The sequence below is a fragment of the Colobus angolensis genome, unplaced genomic scaffold (genome assembly GCF_000951035.1).
Source record: "Colobus angolensis palliatus isolate OR3802 unplaced genomic scaffold, Cang.pa_1.0 Scaffold8, whole genome shotgun sequence".
NCBI lineage: Eukaryota > Metazoa > Chordata > Mammalia > Primates > Cercopithecidae > Colobus > Colobus angolensis.
In genome coordinates this window covers 19,341,461-19,360,763 of record NW_012121820.1, presented here as the reverse complement: position 1 = coordinate 19,360,763, position 19,303 = coordinate 19,341,461, and the positions used below count along the sequence as shown (strand labels likewise).

General features: G+C 41.3%; 1 protein-coding gene across 1 annotated transcript in view; it reads right to left on the bottom strand.

Annotated features, from left to right (window-relative positions):
- Window positions 1-19,303, bottom strand: part of NCOA6 (nuclear receptor coactivator 6) — a 92,743-nt gene that overhangs the window by 47,186 nt on the left and 26,254 nt on the right. Inside the window, exons 4-7 of the mRNA XM_011929179.1 lie at window positions 17,422-17,544; window positions 7,657-7,785; window positions 6,074-6,958; window positions 3,579-3,725 (exon numbers count right to left, since the gene is read on the bottom strand). Of these exons, the coding sequence (XP_011784569.1) occupies window positions 3,579-3,725; window positions 6,074-6,958; window positions 7,657-7,785; window positions 17,422-17,544 (1,284 nt within the window). The remainder of the gene's footprint in view (window positions 1-3,578; window positions 3,726-6,073; window positions 6,959-7,656; window positions 7,786-17,421; window positions 17,545-19,303) is intronic.

Sequence of the window (19,303 nt, the reverse complement as noted above, 5' to 3'; positions counted from 1 at the left end):
ATGATGAGGACATTTAAAAATGCTTCTTGGAAAACTGTAATAATAATGACTCTCAAAGGCTATGTGTGTGATATATGGATGCTGCACTTCAAAGAAAAGAACACCAAGGACAGGTTTCCTCTGCCCTGATGTGGTAAAAAGTAGTTAATCTTGATCTGGAAGCTGAGCCTCTGGTGGGAGCCAACTGACTAGATGACCCATCTGGAAGCTGCAAATCCTGCACAGTCCCTGGTGAATCATGTGGCACATGTCCTAGTCTTCTCAGCTATTTCTAATTTAGACAAAAGTTGCTACCCACCTTGCTGTAGTGCTTATTTATTTACTGGGTCTTTGGGATTTTCCTATAGCTACTTGCATTATCTCCCCGTTTAATTGAATAACTTTGTAGTTTATTTTATCCCTTTTATTTTTCACTTTTTCTGTTGTTTTGTTTTTGAGACAGAATCTCGCTCTGGCGCAACCTCGGCTCATTGCAACCTCCACCTCCTGGGTTCAAGTGATTTTCATGCCTCAGCCTCCCCAGTAGCTGAAACTACAGGTGCACAACAGCACACCCAGCTAACTTTTGTACTTTTAGTTGAGACAGGGTTTCACCATGTTGGTCAGGCTGGTCTCAAACTCCTGACCTCAGGTGATCCACCCGCCTCAGCCTCCCAAAGTGCTGGGATTACAGGCATGAACCACCGCACTTGGCCTTATTTTTCACCTTTAAATGGGGACTAGAAAGTTCCCTATAATGAAGTTATGAAGCCAGTCCATGCTCCAACTATGAAGGCAGGGGGCAAACTACCTTGTTCACACTATCCAGACTTTTCCTGAACTCCAAGGAAGATTTTCTAAACCAGCCTTATAAACTCAAAGTGGAACTCCATGACCACTGTATATGCTTGTATACACTAAATATACTGTGTATATTCACTCAACTGACAATTATTCATTAAGTACCTAATATGTGGAAGGCATTTTGGTGCTGAGGTAACATCAATAAACAAGACGGACCAAATCCCTGCATCCTTGGAGTCTACAGTCTAACTGGCAAGAGACACAATTAACAAACAGACAAGTATTTTTTCAGGAAACAGTAAAAGCTAACAAGAGAAAATAGGGTAAGAGAAGAGAAAGTAAGAGACAGGAGTAGAGCTACTTTAGATAGGATGGGGAAATCAAAACACGTACATGTGGGCCAGGCACAGTGGCCTGTAATCCCAGCACTTCAGAAGGCTGAGGTGGGTGGATCACCTGAGGTCAGGAGTTCTAGACTAGCCTGGCCAACATGGTGACACCCCATCTCTACTAAAAATTAAAAAATTAGCGGGGCATGTAATCCCAGCTACTTGGGAAGCTGAAACAGAAAAATGCTTGAACCTGGGAGGCAGAGACTGCAGTAAGCCGAGACTGCACCACTGCACTTCAGCTTGGGCACAAGAGCAAAACTCCATCTCAAAAAAAAACAACAAAAACAAAACAAAACAAAACAAAAAGGAAACAAACGAAAAAATGTACACGTGGAAGGTACCATATAAAAACACAAAATAGCTATGATAGGGTGCAACAATGAGAAATGATTTTGTCATTGTTTTAAAACTTACTTTTTTTTTTGAGATGGAGTCTCTCTCTGTTGCCCAGGCTGGAGTGCAGTGGTGTGATCTCAGCTCACCACAACCTCTGCCTCCCAGGTTCAAGTGAACCTCCGTCTCAGCCTCTTAAGTAGCTGGGATTACAAGTGTGTGCCACCACGCCCGGCTAATTTTTTTGTATTTTTAGTAGAGACAGGGTTTCACCATGTTGGCCAGGATGGTCTCAAATTTACGATCCCAAGTGATCCGCCTGCCTCAGCCTCTCAAAGTGCTGGGATTATAGGCGTGAGCCACCGCACCCTGCCTGTTTTAAAACTTTCTATAAAAAAAAATGAATTCGCCAGCTGGTGGCTCATGCCTGTAATCCCAGCACTCTGGGAGGCCGAGGCGGGTAGATCATGAGGTCAGGAGTTCAAGACCAGCCTGGCCAACATGGTGAAATCCCGTCTCTACTAAAAATACAAAAATTAGCCAGGTGTGGTGGCCGGTGCCTGTAATCCCAGCTACTCAGGAGGCTGAGGCAGAGAATTGCCTGAACCCGGGAGGTAGAGGCTGCAGTGAGCTGAGATTGTGCCACTGCACTCCAACCTGGGCGACAGAGTGAGTCTCCATCTCAAAAAACAAAACAAAACAAACAAACAAACAAAAAACATGAATTCATGTAACTCAGGAATGAAGTTTTGCTTTAGCAGATAGGGAAATTTAAGCAGTTTGCACTACCCTTCCATTACCCTGCCAGAAATAGTGTGAACTTTTTTTGTAAAAGTCAGATTTTTGTCTCATTCCTTAGTGATTTACAATTAAAGTTGGAGTCACATTACTAAATTAACTCCAGTGGGGATGAGAATTCAGAAACTAGTTGCACTACCTCAGTCCAAACTGCTTCAACGAGAAAGGGTAAGAGGATTAGTCATGTGGTCCTTAAGCAACCAGAAACATGAAGTTTGCTTATACATTACTGCTTTGCAAATACTTTTTAGCCATTCCCCTGTATCTTATTTCCTATCCAAAATTTCTTCTTTTTGTAGTACACTGTTGGTATTAAATCTGAACTGAAGAAGTCTGAAAAATATCACACTGTAAACCAGAATTCAGACACTCAGCATAAACAAAGCTTAACATGTATCACGTAGAGATGTAAAAAGTTGCAGTTGTCCAAACATGCCTCCATGCCTTTGTGTCTGTGGTTTTCATTTGCCAGAAATGCCTTTTTCCCTTTTACTACCTGAGCAAGCTCTAACTCAGGGGTCAGCAAACTATGGCCCTCTGCTGGTTTGTAAATAAACAAGCGCTTGGAATGCTGCCATGCTCGTTTATGTATTGTCTATGGCTACTTTCTGTGGTATCATAACAAAGTTGAGTAGCTCCAACAAGAGACTATATAACCTGAAAAGTCAAAAATATTTACTATCTGTCCCTTCAGGGAAAAAAAAAAAAAACAAAACAAACTGCTGATTCCTGCTCTAACTCAAGATCCATCTCCTTTTAGTTGTTTCTGAGTTCCTGTGACATTTTATCGACTTTTGATACATTGACAAAAGTTACTGCCCTGAAAGAATAATTATTTTGGGCTTGAAATTAAGGGGAGAGACCAAGACTTACTATTTTTTTTTTTTTTTTGAGACAGAGTCTCGCTCTGTCGCCCGGGCTGGAGTGCAGTGGCCAGATCTCAGCTCACTTCAAGCTCTGCCTCCTGGGTTTACGCCATTCTCCTGCCTCAGCCTCCCGAGTAGCTGGGACTACAGGCGCCCGCCACCTCGCCTGGCTAGTTTTTTGTATTTTTTTTTTTAGTAGAGACGGGGTTTCACCGTGTTAGCCAGGATGGTCTCGATCTCCTGACCTCATGATCCGCCCGTCTCGGCCTCCCAAAGTGCTGGGATTACAAGCTTGAGCCACCGCGCCCGGCCAAGACTTACTATTTATCTGTATACTCCTGTTGTCTATCAAGTCTACCACACAATGCTCAATAAATGCTGGCTGAACAAATCACAGAAAACAAACCTGCATGCTGAACATTTTGATTTGCTTGCAGCTGAGGGGCTCCTGAATTCCCAGGGGTGGTTGCTGTGGTCGAAGGCACCTGACCTTGCATAAAATTCGGATTGGCCTGTCCTGCTGAGAAGCCAGGTGGGAGGCGTTTAGGCATTCCTTAATAGAAAACAATGAGTAAGGCAGTTACCTAGCAAATTTATACTCTTGCTTAGATATGGAATGAATAAGGAAGGATGAGCTGCATGAAGTCTCCACTGGCTTAGCTCTCTCTGTCACACTGGTAGGATCTTTAATAATAAGGTTGGGAAAGATGGTTAAAAAAATCAACACAATCTCTTATATGAGGCATTGTCAAAATGAAAAATAAATACTAAAAAATTTACACTTAGAACATGCCAAGGAAAAGATGGCAATCTGCTCCCTAAATGTGATCTGAGGCCACGCCACAGCAAGGTTTGAGGGCTCACTTTTCTCTGTAATTAACAATGGACCCCAAAACTTTACATATTTTAACACAGGCACCAAAGGAATATGCTAACTTCTCTCATTTCAAACAAATTGATGTGAAATAGTATAAAACAAAGAGATGGGTCCTGATATTAAGGATAGATTGGTGATTTTTTTTCCTTTGAGGGAAACTGATGACAATCTCCTTTGCAGAAAATTTCCCCCAATATTGCGCTTGTCTCTTTGGAAGAGACAGATTGGAAACAGTTCATGGGAGCTTCAAAGTGATGCTACATTAAATCATTATGCTTTCCTCTCATAAGGTTTGCTGTGATTCTGACAGCTTTGGTACCAAAAACTATACTCTAATGGAATCTTTCTCAAGTATCAGTTCCTTTTTGGAAGGGCTAATTTTAGAAAATTTGTAATAACAAGATCTCAGAACCCACTTATCATTTACAACACAGGCCTTGATGTGGCCAGATCACCTAGGTGAGCATATCACCTGCTCTATGAAAGCATCAAGACCTAAACTCACTTAAAAATTTATTATATTCATTCATTTATTTATTTACTTTTATTTTTATTTTTTGAGACAGAGTCTCGCTCTGTTGCCCAGGCTGGAGTGTGGTGGCACAATCTCGGCTCACTGCAACCTCCTCCTCCCAGGTTCAAGCAATTCTCTCTGCCTCAGCCTCCCGAGTAGCTGGGATTATAGGTGTGCACCACCACACCCGGCTAATTTTTGTATTTTTAGTCGAGATGGGGTTTCACCATGTTGGCTAGGCTGGTCTCGAACTCCTGACCTCAGGTGATTCGCCCGTCTCGGCCTCCCAAAGTGCTGGGATTACAGGCGTGAGCCATGCGCCCAGCCATTTATTTTTTTAAGGGCCAAATTTTCAATGTCCTGAAAAACTCTTTGTAGACAAATATGCATTTGTCCTTTCTTTAACAGTGACAAGTCCCATTTGCATGCTCCCACTGTAATTATATCAGTAATCACATTTGCAGGAGGGACTACCCAGCTTCCACTGATTCAGGGCTAGATACCCAGAACAGTGAAATTTGGAGCTGAAACATTCTTGCATTTTCTAAGAACTTCTTACGATTCAAATATTAGAGCCTGCATGTCAGCAAAATTAATTACAAGAGAGTGAAAGGCTGATGAGCAACTTAACTTCACCAGAAACCATGGGAACATGCCTTTGCTGTGTCGCACTAAAGATGCAAGGATTTTTTTCTGGGTAGGCAATGGGTGTCTTTTGGTGGGGAGTATGTTTATCAGATGACAGTATTACTGATACTCTATACCTTACTGAAAAGCTCCAAGCACATTCATGTGCACTAGATCAATGATTAATAAGAATAAATAATAAACATGGAGATGGATAAGTTTTACTGTAATCGTTTTACCTCTCACACATTAAGCTCCATTGCTTTTTCTTCATACAAGAGGCACCTTACAAAATAAATAAATAAATCTCCTTTAGGTATAACTGGTGGAATTCCCTCTCTAAGGAGCAGGCATTGGCATTATAAAACTATAAAAGTCAATGATTTCTGAACTTATTCCCCTTCAATACTTTAATCAAACTTAACAAGTACCATGCTTACTATTTTATTAACTAGGATTATAAAAATTGATAACTAAAATGGCCTTTTCTTCAATGAGACCCTGTTCTTTTTATTTCTGCTCTACTGTATAATCTTAATTTTTCAGCAACTCAGAAGTTTAAATTGTTAACAAAATGCATTTTTCTTCTGGACATTTTAATTTACTAGTACAAGATCAAGCAAAAATAATTTGAAAAACAAAATGAACATCTCTATGTTGACTTTTACCTGAATTTCAGTTCAGAGAGCTAGCTTAAATTTAACTAGTAAGATGCTGCATAATGTATCAAGTTAACTAAGTTATATCAAGTGTCACCACCATATCCACAAAACCAAATAATTACATCCTTATTTCACTCCCTCCACTAACTCTAAAAACTGAAGTTCTACTAAGATCTAGCTCCAGCAAATTTACCAACACAAATAGCTACAGTGTTCCTCACCTCCTAGGCCTGGATGTAAACTCTGTGGCCCCTGGTTTGGTGGTTGCTGCTGCATCACCATGAAGTTAGGTGGCACATTTCCCTGTTGAACCATAGGATTCCGACCCGGAGAGCTGACAGGTTGCTGAAATCCCTGGGGAAGTGGGTTATTTTGAGGTGGCCTTGGTCCCATCTGCTGCTGAGTTTGGTTAACCGTTGGGGAGGATGCAGGGGATCCCTGCTGGAAGGAGGAGGGTGAGGAGGCAGGAGACTTGTTGGTGAGGTGGGGCTGCTGCAGGGGAGTTGGGACCCTAGAGGGCCCTCCCTGCAAACTCTTCATCTGAGGAGCTGTGAACTGGCCTGGGTTGCTCATCTGAGGAAAGTTTGTGTGGGCTTGTGAGGCTTGCTGGCTGCCAAAGGGATATGGAGGGGGAGGGTGGGAAGGCGTCTGTACCGTAGCTAAGGATGGTCTTGCCTGGAGTTGCTGTTGCATTGGGCCAGGCAAGGGAGCCTTCTTCCACCCTTGGTTTGCAGTCATTGTGCCCAGAGAACCCTGGGCTGGAGGAGGTTGAAGGGCTCCAGAAGGCAGCTGGTTCCAGCCTGGAGGAACAGGCACCTGAGTTGGGGAAGTAAACTGGGGTCGAATTCCCTGTGGTTGTTGTTGCTGATGCTGCTGTGGGGGTCTTGCCTGCAACTGTTGTTGCTGCTGTTGCTGCTGCTGCTGCTGCTGCTGTTGTTGTTGTTGCTGCTGCTGCTGCTGCTGCTGCTGCAGCTGGGGAAAATTAGCTGGGTTCATTTGTCTGTTCACAGAGACAGGCTGCATTGGGTGGTGTGGGGGAGCTAAAGATCCTGAGGGATGACTTTGCTGCTGTATATGGAGCCCAGAGAGGAGTGGATCCATTGCATCTGTTTAAAGATAGTCAACAAAGCAATAATTAACCTACTGCAATCTAGGTCCTAGAGCAGTGGCCTTTGTAATTCTGGATATACAGAGTAAAATCTGCTGGTACTATTTGATAAAATAAATGCTTGTGAATACCTTCTATGTGTGAAGCAACACACCAAGATGATGAATTCTGCCTTAAAAAGAGCTTGGTCAGTAGTGGACATTAAAAGCAAAATGTAAAACATGGAGAGCAGTATTTACCAAATCATATTCTGGAGAACTATGTTAATTAGTGTTATAAGAAAACAAAACAATTAGGTTTGGGAAACAATGAACCTAACAAACTTAGATGGGTTTCTTCACTGTAGGGCTTTCAGTGCCTCCAATATGTTACTTTTGAATCTCCAGGAGGGAGGGTAAAGAATGATGCATTTACCAAATTTACTTGACTACAGAATTCTATGTAATGAGCATCTTGCAGGACTACGCAGGCCAAGGCACGCTTTTAGAAAAGTTACGGTGTAACTGATAAGAAAACAATGAGAAATTCTGAAAAGAAAATAATGACATTTAGCTTGAAGAAATCAGGCCATATTTTGTAAAGAAGGTGACAGTGTGAGTTTGGAAATTAGAAATTCAGCATCAGAGATAACTGAATTTTGTAATGATCTGTGCAGAAAGTTTCAGACTCTTCATCCTCAAAGATTGGAAGTATTACCTGACTGAGAAGCAAGGCGAGGAGTCCTGGGCGGCAGCTCTGGATTGTGGCCTGGTGCCATCATGGAAGATGACACATTTCCACCCGGGGGTATCATAACAGTGGCAGGGTTGTTCATCCTTATTATTCCTAGAAAAAAGATCCCTAGAATAGAGTACTGGAATTGGCACAATTTTTGTTTTTTAATGAGTTATTTCAAGAATATGAAAAGATATAGAAAATTTGTTTTTTTTTGAGACGGAGTCTCGCTCTGCCGCCCAGGCTGGAGTGTGGTGGCCGGATCTCAGCTCACTGCAAGCTCCGCCTCCCGGGTTTACGCCATTCTCCTGCCTCAGCCTCCCGAGTAGCTGGGACTACAGGCGCCCGCCACCTCGCCCGGCTAGTTTTTTATATTTTTTAGTAGAGACGGGGTTTCACCGTGTTCGCCAGGATGGTCTCGATCTCCTGACCTCGTGATCCGCCCGTCTCGGCCTCCCAAAGTGCTGGGATTACAGGCTTGAGCCACCACGCCCGGCCAAATTTGTTTTTTTTTGACAGGGTCAAGCTCTGTTGCCCAGTCTGCCAAGTGACACAATCACAGCTCACTGCCACCTCGACTTCCCGGGCCCAAGTGATCCTTCCGAGTCAGCCTCCCAAGTAGCTGGGACCAAGGGCACATGTCACTGGGACCACAGGCACACACCACTGTGTCCAGCTAATTGTTCTATATTTTATAGAGATGGGGTCACTATGTTGCCTAGGCTGGTCTCGAATTCCTGGGCTCAAGCGATCCTCCAGCCCAGCCCTCCCAAAGTGCTGGGACCACAGGCGTGAGCTACTGCACCCAGCCTGGAAGTTTCTACACCCATCATCTACCTTTTTTAAATTTAAAAAGTTTGCTCTTATCTCCTTCAGATATATATGTAGATACAGCAGAAGCCCCCTACTCCTTCCATTCCACCTCCTCCCTCTTATTGCAATTGGGGTTAACAGTTCTATGCATGTTTATTGACCTTTTCTGTATCTGTAGGTAAACTGCACTTTTTCTGTAGGTAAACAGCATTTTTTGTATGCTTTTAATCTTTGTATAAATGGCACCTTACTATATGCATTCTTCATCAGCTTCCTTTTTCACTTAATGTTATTTTTTGAGATCCACATCCCTCTTGACTGTTACAAGGGCTCCATCGTATAGAACCATATATCCACCCTTCTGCTGATGAATACTAAGGTTTTATTTTTCCTTTATTCTTATAATTTTGCAATGTTGTGTATTTGTCATGAATTCTTGTGGATATATGAGAGTGTTTTTACACTATATACTTAGAATTGCTAGGTTTTAAAGTCTAAGCATCTTTAATTTTACTCTTAGATATTGGTAAACTGCTCTCAAAAGCTGGTTATACCAATTTATACTCAAACTAGCAGTTTGAGAACTCCTCTTTCTCCACATCTGAAAATTTCTGATACTGCTAAACTGTTCAGAATTTATCATCCATGCTCCTGAGAACAGGCCAGGCATGGTAGCTCATGCCTGTAATCCCAGAGCTTGTGGAGGCCAAGGTGGGAGGACTGTTTGAGGCCAGGAGTTTGAGACCAACCTGGGCAACATAGCAAGATCCCATCTCTACAAAAAATAAAAAAGATCAGCCAGTGTGGTGGCAAGCGCCTGGATTCCTAGCTATTTTGGACACTGAGGCAGGAGGATCACTTGAGCCCAGGAGTTTGAGGCTGCAGTGAGCTATGATCATGCCACTGCTCTCCAGCCTAGGCAACAGGGCAAGAGCCTGTCTTCAAGTAAAAAAAGTGATAACCGCCTATACTTATTCTCTTTTCCTTTCCTTGGCTACAGAATTCTCTGTCATGGAGCATCTTGCAGGACTAAGTAGGCCAAAGCACACTTTCAGGAATGTTGAGGTATGAATAAGAGAACAATGAAAAATTCTAAAATGAAAATGATGACATTTAGCTTGAAGGGCAGATTTTGTGACATCTTTGATTTTTGGCATCGAGGTGAAAATAACCTCAAAATGACTGGGAAAGCATCTTTCTTCTTTTTCTATGCTCTGTGTATCTGTTCTTTAAATGTTTGATAAAACTTTCCTGTAAAACCATCTGGGCTTATAGGTCATACTAATTGATTTACAGGGAAACAGATTTTTCTTTCAATTTCTTAAATGGTTATAGACTTTTCAAGCTTTCAATGCCTTATTAAGTCAATTTTTATTAAATTATAATTTTGCCAACACTAAAATTTATTAGCATAAAGTTAACTGTGGAATATCTTTTTTTCTATTCTTTTAAAAAAATGATATATAACTCATATACTGTAATATTCACCTTTTAAAATTTGTACTTTTTTCATTCTTTACATTGTTTGTGCCCTCTTTTCTTCTTTGGTGGTCTTACCACATTCATAAGTTTTAGCTGTCCTTTCAAAGAAACATCTTTTGGGCCAGGGATGCTGGCTCACGCCTGTAATCCCAGCACTTTGGGAGGCTGAGGCAGGTGGATCACTTGAGGTCAGGGGTACGAGATCAGCCTGGTCAACATGGTGAAACTCCCATTTCTACTAAAAATACAAAAATTAGCCGGGCAAGGTGGCGGGCACCTGTAATCCCAGCTACTCAAGAGGCTGAGGCAGGAGAATCTTTTGGTTTTGCTGTTCCGTTTTTTTGATTCATATTTTACTTATCTCTGTTCTTATCTGTATTATTTCCCTCATAACTTACTGCTCTGCTCAATTCTTAAGTCAGACACCTAGCTTGTTAATTTTCAGTTGGTGTTCTTTCTTCATTAATACAAATTTCTGAAGGCTTAAAATTTCTTCCAAGTGTTGTATTGACCACATCTCACAAATTTCAGTATATATTATTCTCATAATTCCATTCTAAATATTGTCTAATTTCCAGGATTGCTTTTTTAAATCACTAAGTATTTATAATGCATTACTACATTTCCAAAAATATGGGATATTTTGGTTGTGCTTTTTTTTTTGCCACTGACTTGACCTAACGGCACTGCGGTTAGAGAACAGGATCTGTGTGATATTAATAAGTGGTATTTACTGAAACTTGCTCTTGGAATAATCCCTGGTCAGTCTATATAAATTTTCCATTTATGCTTGGGAATATTAAGAATTCCTGAATTATGAGTGCACTTTTATAATTTTTTTGGTTTTTCTTCGAGATGGGAGTCTCATTCTGTTGCCCAGGCTGGAGAGCAGTGGTGCGATTTTGGCTCACCACAACCTCCATCTCCCAAGTTCAAGCGATTCTCCTGCCTCAGCTTCCCAAGTAGTTGGGACTATAGGCACACGCCACCATGCCTGGCTAATTTTGGTATTTTTAGTAGAGATGGGGTTTCACTATCTTGGCCACACAGGTCTTGAACTTCTGACCTCGTGATCTGCCTGCCTCGACCTCCCAAAGTGCTGGGATTATAGGCATGAGTTACCATGCCCGGCTGACTGCATGGTTTCTATATATGTCCATTATATAAAAGGTATATTGTTATTCAAGCTTTCCTTTATCCTTACTAATTGTTTACAAACTTGGCCATCAATTACTCACAGAGGTGTGTTAAATCTCCCCTAAGATATGCTATTTACATGCAATTCTTAAATGTCTTGAGGCTAGGTTGTTAAGTACATAAGAGTTTAGCAACTTCCTGGTGAATTTTTCCTTTTACATTATATAGTGGCCCTATTTACCTTCAGTGATGCTTTTTATTTTCATGTCTGTTTTATCTGATAAAAATATTATTATACTTTTCTTGGTTAATAGTCACCTTGTTAATCTATCTTTCTAATTTTGAACCTTCTGAGTCCTTATACTTTATGTGTTTCCTGTAACAGCACATAGGTAAACCTGTGAATACTACTCTGATTAATCATTTCCTTTTTATCAGTGTTCATAATCCATTTACCTTTATTGTTAATTACTAGTACACTTTTATTTATTTTGTCATTTTATGATTTCTATTTACCCTTTTTTTCTGTGCTGTCTTCCTATTTTTCCTGAATTTTACTGGATTAATTTTTTTCATCATGGTCTTCCTCTTTAATCCTCTACTACTAGTTTAGAAGTTATATATTCCATTCACATTATTTTACTGGTATCTTTAAAATGTCAACAGACATATCTGACTTAAAGTTTAAAGACAATATATGATCATCATTATTACTAAATAAGTCAAGGCTTATTTAGATTTACCCCATGCTTATCAATTATTTAGCTCACCATTCCTTCTTAGATCTTATTTCTTCCATCTTAGGTTCAATTTTCTTCTTCCTGAAGTACATCCTTGAGCAGTTCAATTAGCAAGGGTCTGTTAATGGTAAATTCTCTTAGTCTCTTTGAAAAGCTCTTTATTTCATACTACTCTTGATAGTATAGCTATGTTTAAAATTCTAGGCGGTCAATTATTTTCTCAGCACTTTGAAAAAATTATTCCAATGTTTCCTGGCCTCCAATGCTGCTGTTGAGAAATCAAGGAAAGCTGATAGTCTTTCCTTTGCAAATAATAGGTCTTTTCTTTTGGGTTGCTTTTAGCATTCTGTTTTTCAATGTTCTGAAGTTTTACAATATTGTGTCTAGATGTAGATTTATTTTTATTTTGTAGTGCTCAGGATTACTGGGCTTCTGAATCTGAGGACTTATGTCTTTCATCCATTCTGGAAAAATTTTAGCCATTCTCTGACTGTCATCCCTCCTCAATTTCTTTATCTTCTTCAGGAACTCTTTTCAAACATGTTAAACCTTCTCATTTTATCCTTCTTGTCTCTTGACCTCTTTCATATTTCCATCTCTTTTTCTCTGCTGCATCCTGAGTGATTTATTCAAATTCACCTTTCAATCCAGCTATTTCTAATTTGCTGAATAAGTTACTCACTTTATTTTTAAATTTCTGTAAGTTCTGTTCCCCCCATCTCTCCTTATGTTTTAATAGTGTCTTGTTTTCTTATGATTCTCGTAATTGTTAATACTCTGATATTCCTATTACCTAAAATTCTGGAGGCAGCGAGTCTAATCCTAAATTGTATAAATTCAGAATATAAGCTCATTTATATCAGGTTTTAACTAGAAGTCTGCAATGACTTGGGTTGAGAATATGCCCCTCCACAGCTTCAACAGTTATCACCAGTCTAGACCCACCTAATGTTAATGACTTAGCCTGTTAATGGGTATTCACTAACATATTAAATGTCCAAAATGCAAGAGGGTAGAGAAGACAATTCCACAACACCCATTTTCCTACCTCATGTCTACAGCCCCAGCAAACACAGACAAATTTCCTATTAATTTCCCTATGCCAGAGGGTGACATTTTCCTAATCTATCTTTCACTGAAAATTCTGGCTTCATGAGGAATTTTGAATTCTAACTTGCTTCTTCATGTTGACCCAAGGCTTTATCTTTTATCCCTTCCCGGCCATTAAAACCCAAATGCTTTAGACCCTGCAGAATCTCATTTGTTTACTGCTGTTTAAATATTCATCTTTGACTTTTTTTTTTTGCCCTAGGGAGTTCCTCGACTTTCTTTCCCCACCCCTCTGCTTCCAAGCCCAGCTACATTTTTTTTTTTTTTTTGACACGGAGTCTTGCTCTGTCACCCAGGCTGGAGTGCAGTGGCGTGATCTTGGCTCACTGTAAGCTCTGCTTCCAGGGTTCATGCCACTCTCCTGCCTCAGTTTCCCGAGCAGCTGGGAATACAGGCACCTCCCACCACACCCGGCTAATTTTTTGTATTTTTAGTAGAGACAGAGTTTCACCATGTTAGCCAGGATGGTCTTGATCTCCTGACCTCATGATCTGCCCGCCTCGGCCTCCCAAAGTGCTGGGATTACAGGCGTGAGTCACCGCGCCTGGCCGCCCAGCTACATATTAAATGTTATAGGCCGGGCGCGGTGGCTCACGCCTGTAATCCTAGCACTTTGGGATGCTGAGGCGGGTGGATCACTTGAGGTCAGGAGTTCGAGACCAGCCTGGCCAAGACAGTGAAACTACTAAAAATACAAAAATTAGCCAGACATGGTGGTGGACACCTGTAATCCCAGCTGCTAGGGAGGGTGAGGCAGAGAATTGCTTGAACCTGGGAGGCAGAGCTTGCAGTAAGCCGAGATCACGCAACTGCACTCCAGCTGTGGTGACAGAGCGAGACTTTGTCTCGAAAAAAAAAAAAAAACTTGTATTTTAAGGTGTTTTGTAGTTGAAGAGGACAGTTAGGCTAATGTTTATCTGTTGAAACTGGATTTGTTTCTGAGGAATTGCACCTGGTTTTTTAAAGATGGTAGTTAGACAATTAAGAAAGCTCTCACGAGGGCTTGGTGTGGTGGCTCACGCCTGTAATTCCAGCACTTTGTGAGGTCCAGGCAGGTGGATCACCTGAGAGCAGGAGTTCGAGACCAGTCTGGCCAACATGGTGAAACCCCATCTCTATTAAAAATATAAAAATTGGCCGGGCTCGGTGGCTCAAGCCTGTAATCCCAGCACTTTGGGAAGCCGAGACGGGCGGATCACGAGGTCAGGAGATCGAGACCATCCTGGCTAACACGGTGAAACCCCGTCTCTACTAAAAAATACAAAAAACTAGCTGGGCGAGGTGGCGGTCGCCTGTAGTCCCAGCTACTCGGGAGGCTGAGACAGGAGAATGGCGTAAACCCGGGAGGCAGAGCTTGCAGTGAGCTGAGATCTGGCCACTGCACTCCAGCCTGGGCAACAGAGCGAGACTCCATCTCAAAAAAAAAAAAAAAAAGAAAAAAGAAAAAAAGGCTTTCTTGGTCCATAATAAGCTTCCTAATCCCAGAAAATTTCAAGTATATGCTGACTACATGTTCAATAGTGACACTATAACATGCATTCCAGTACTAGATGGGAATCTGCACAAGATCCAAGGTTCTCATCTAGGGGAAATTTTGTCCCCCAAGGGACATTTGGTAATGTCTGGAGACATGTTTAGGTGGCACAACTGCAGGGAAGCAGTGGTGCTACTGGCATCTGGTGGCTAGAAGCCGGGGGTGCCACTAAACATGCCGCGACACACAGGACAGTCTCCCGCAGCAAAAGTTATTGGCCCCAAACATCAACAGGGTTGAAGTTGAGAAACTTGAATTAAATGACTACTATGGTATCCAACGAATCTTGGAATTTTATAAGGCTATGAAAAAAAAACAGGCTATGGATTTAGTTTTAATGGAAAAAAAGACTCTTATTAGTAACCTTTCTGTTCCCCACGCTAAAAGAAAGTAGTACTAAGAATGATTGAAAAACCAACTGCCGTAGATACATAATTCTAAAGTTATTTATTATAGTTTTAGAAGAGATTTAAGGTCTCTTTCCCCAGAAAAATTTAGCTGTTTAACCTAATATTAAACTTTGTTTGCATCCTTCAAGTCTCAATAGACAACAGAGAAAAGCAATCCTAAAATATGCTCGGCAGTAAAGAAAGATATCTTGGGGGTTAAAATGTTACTGTTACTACAGGGTCATTACTAATTGATTATTCCTGAAACTTTATACCATATACATTATCTCAATCTGAGTCCTTCATTAAATACCAATCTAACCTGATTTCAATCTAAAGCTTCTCAGTTTCCTAGGTTGATAATCAACTATAGTACTAAAATTGGCTGGGTACGGTGGCTCAGTTCATGCCTGTAATCCCAGCACTTTGGGAGGCTGAGGGGGCAGATCACTTGAGCCCAGGAGTTAAACCAGCCTGGTCAACACGGCAGAACCCTGTCTCTACAAAAAAACAAAACAAAACAAAACAAAACAAAAATAAGCCAGGTGTAGTCCCAGCTATTGCAGGGCTGAGACAGGAGGAACACTTGACCCTGTCTCAAAAAAAAAAAAAAGCACTATAATTTACATGCACTTCTTAGGGATACTTAGTAAACATGCTTGCTATTTGCCAGCTACTAGCCTAAGAGAGCTTGTAATTAGGGTACTAATAACAATTAAGTGGAATCTTAACATTTTAAGCCTAGAAGGGATCTCTAGCATTGTTTCTAGAACATAATTAAAGATGTTTATAGGCAACTAGGGTCAGTAAATATTTAGTCCTTTGGAAAAGAGTTGAGACTAGAACCCAGATTTCCTGATTTATTCATTCTTTCACTAACTATATGTAACTATATGGTAACTATAGGTTTATTCATTCTTTCATTAACTATATGTAACTTGACTAGGCTTTTCCCACTCTGCTTCTGGCCCATGTCTTTCCAGTAGTGGCAACAGTGTCATCTATAATTTCTCATAAAGCTACCTTAACACCAAATGCTCAGACTTCTGTGGGGAACTACATCTATGTACACAACACCAGGCTGGATATTTTACATCTATTATATGGTATTCCACAACAGCCCAAGAGCACAGGTCCTGACATATATATTTTCCTAAGTCCTAACAAGAACTTAGGAAATGTTTGCTGCACTGCTCAGGGCCCTTCTACCTTCAAGTATGAGCTCAAAAGATGGTAAGTATTATAATTTCATTTTATTGTGAAGAAAGTATTGCTTGGGGAAGTATAGTAACTAGCTTGAGGTAATCAGTAAATGGTACTACCAGAATAAAAACCTAGTTCAATTTTATGATCAATTCATTAGTTACAGTTCAAAATAGCATGCTTTTTTGTTTTGAGACAGAGTCTCGCTCTGTTTCCCAGGTTGGAGTGCAGTGGTGCAATCTCGGCTCACTGCAACCTCTGCCTCCTAGGTTCAAGTGATTCTCCTGCCTCAGCTTCCTGAGTAGCTGGGATTATAGGCACCTGCCACCACACCTAGCTAATTTTTGTATTTTTAGTAGATATGGGGTTTCACCATCTTGGCCAGGCTGGTCTTGAACTCCTGACCTCAGGTGATCCACCCACCTCGGCCTCCCAAAGTGCTGGGACTACAGGCGTGAGCCACCGCGCCCGGCCAAGAATAACATCTTATAAATTGAGCTCCTCTGTACTGCTGCATTTCTCTAAGAGCTACTGTGGTAGAGTGGGAAGGGAAAGACTGGGTAAGCAGGTTCTTACTCAGGTTCAACCACAGCAGCTGTGCTTTTCTGTTTTATTTGAATAAAGGATCCTGCAGCTGAAAAAATTTGAAAGCCACTAGTGCAGTGAAAAAAGCACTAAACTGGGAGTTAGAAGATCTGCGATACTAGTTTAATGCTCCCTGACCCTGGGCAAATCACTTCCTTTGAGTTCCACAGCTTCCTCAGCTTTAAATGACAGTCAACTCAATTCTAATATTCTGATATTCACAGAATATTGAGTTCAATCTCTGAAGAAGAAATTTCAGGATTACTAGAAAAGGAAGCAATTTATAACACTCTCAAATTCTAAACACATAAAAAACTCATATTCTTCCACTTACATCTTCAGATTCCACATAAGCACACAAGAATTCAATTTACAGATATTCTCAGCCTCAGAGAAAGTGGGAGTTGGAAAGCTATATTCTCCATTGTACTATTAACATAATGAGGGTAGAAAATGTCTCATTCATTTCTATTTCCAACAGCACAGGTCCTGTCACACAACAAGAAGTCAATACATGTTTGCTGCATGGCTCAGTGTTCATCAACCTTTAAGCATGAGACCAAATGATTGCAAAGATGCTTCATGCTGTGACCCCTAGTCTCCAGGAATGACTCAGTCTGTCTAGCTTTCCTGATTCAACAAATAGAGATGTAAGTAGCCATGAACCCCCCCACCTATCTTTCAGGGCTCAAATGATCAAATAAGCCAAAAAGGAAACTAGTAAAATGTCATACAGTTGAGTTGGAGGTCTTACCTGGACCACCTGCCATGGAAAATCCCGCCTCCATCCTAACTGAATTTCCGGCTCCAATGGGTCCATTCATTCTCACATCTTGGCTTCGGTTCTGAGCCAAAGCCAGGTTGATAGCACCTTCCCCTGAAAATGACAGTCAAGTGATAAAAAGGAAATTATTAGAATAAAATGCAAATTTTGTTTATATACAGCTATATAAGTGCTGTAGTTATCTGTGCTTTTGAAGAATTATGGTTAGTTTACCATCAGAACAATGGTGGGTTCAATGTAGATGGGTCTTTCTTCAACCCATCTGAGTAGGTTTCATTAAGCACAAGGAGATATAACCAATTCTTGTTATAAGGAAGCAGGGTGACCATGAATGACGCTTAGTATCAACAGAGATCCTGGAACTCTGAATATTTATTTTCAACCATCTTACCAATTGTGTGTGTGTGGGGTGTGTGTGTATAATGGAAGAAAATGTTCTCAAAAACTCTCAAAATCCTAGACTTTCTTTTGATAATTTATGATCAGAAGGTAAATATTAAATATAAGTAGGTTTAATGAATAAAGAACATAGAGTGGTGCGGGGACACTAACACTTGTGAACAAAATGCCACTTCCATTCAATAACTGCAACATAAACATATTTCCAGTAGGAAAAAAATAATGCAATGAAGAGGAGATAGGTTGCTACAAATCCACTTTCTGAGACACCAAATGACAGGACCAGTATTTGTATAGGTTTTTGTTTATTGAGACGGGGTCTCACTTTGTCACCCAGGCTGGAGTGCAGTGACACAGTCATATAGCTCACCACCGCCTTAAATTCCTGGGCCTAAAGGGTCCTCCTGCCTCAGCCTCCTGAGTTGCTGGGACCACAGGCACATACCAGTATGTCCGGCTATGTATAGGATTTTCCTTTTTATTTTTTGAGACTGAGTCTCACTCCTGTCGCCCAGGCTGGAGTGCAGTGGTGCAATCTTGGCTCACTGCAAGCTCTGCCTCCTGGGTTCACGCCATTCTCCTGCCTCAGCCTCCTGAGTAGCTGGGACAACAGGCACCCGCCACCACACCCGGCTAATTTTTTTGTATTTTTAGTAGAGATGGGGTTTCACTGTGTTAGCCAGAATGGTCTCGATCTCCTGACCTTGTGATCCACCCGCCTCGGCCTCCCAAAGGGCTGGGATTACAGGCATAAGCCACCGCACCTGGCCTTTTTCTTTTTTTTGAGAAGGGATTTTACTCTGTCACTCAGGCTAGAATGCAGTGGCGTGATCTCAGCTCACCGCAACCTTCGTCTCCTGGGTTCAAGGGATTCTCCTACCTCAGCCTCCTGAGTAGCTGGAATTACAGGCACCCACCACCACGCCCAGCTAATTTTTGCACTTTTAGTAGAGACCGAGTTTCACCACATTGGCCAGGCTGGTCTCGAACTCCTGCCCTCATGTGATCCACCCACCTCGGCCTCCCAAAGTGCTGGGATTACAGGCATGAGCCACCGTGCCTGGCCTGTATAGGATTTTTAATTTTATCTTATTTGAGCTTCACAGTACCCTCACAGGTAATGTTACTAGAAGTGTTCCAATTAAGTAGACTCTAAACTTAGAGGAAACTTAAACCTGACTTGGTCCAATGATAAAAAGGTCTCTGAAACAAGCTACAGAATGTTTCTTGCACTTAATCCAAAATTTTGACTACTGTTATTATAAGAGAGCACCACCTTGTGGAGAGTTAAAATATAGCTAGTCTGTGGCTGCTGAGCTGAAATGTTGCACTCACCCAAGTCCTTCTATACTAGGGTTCAGATTCATAGGGTCAGATGGCAAAGTAGAAAGTTAATGAAATACGGCAGTTTCCTCTGTCCTGTCACTGATCTAGGTCAGCTTTCCTTTTCTTT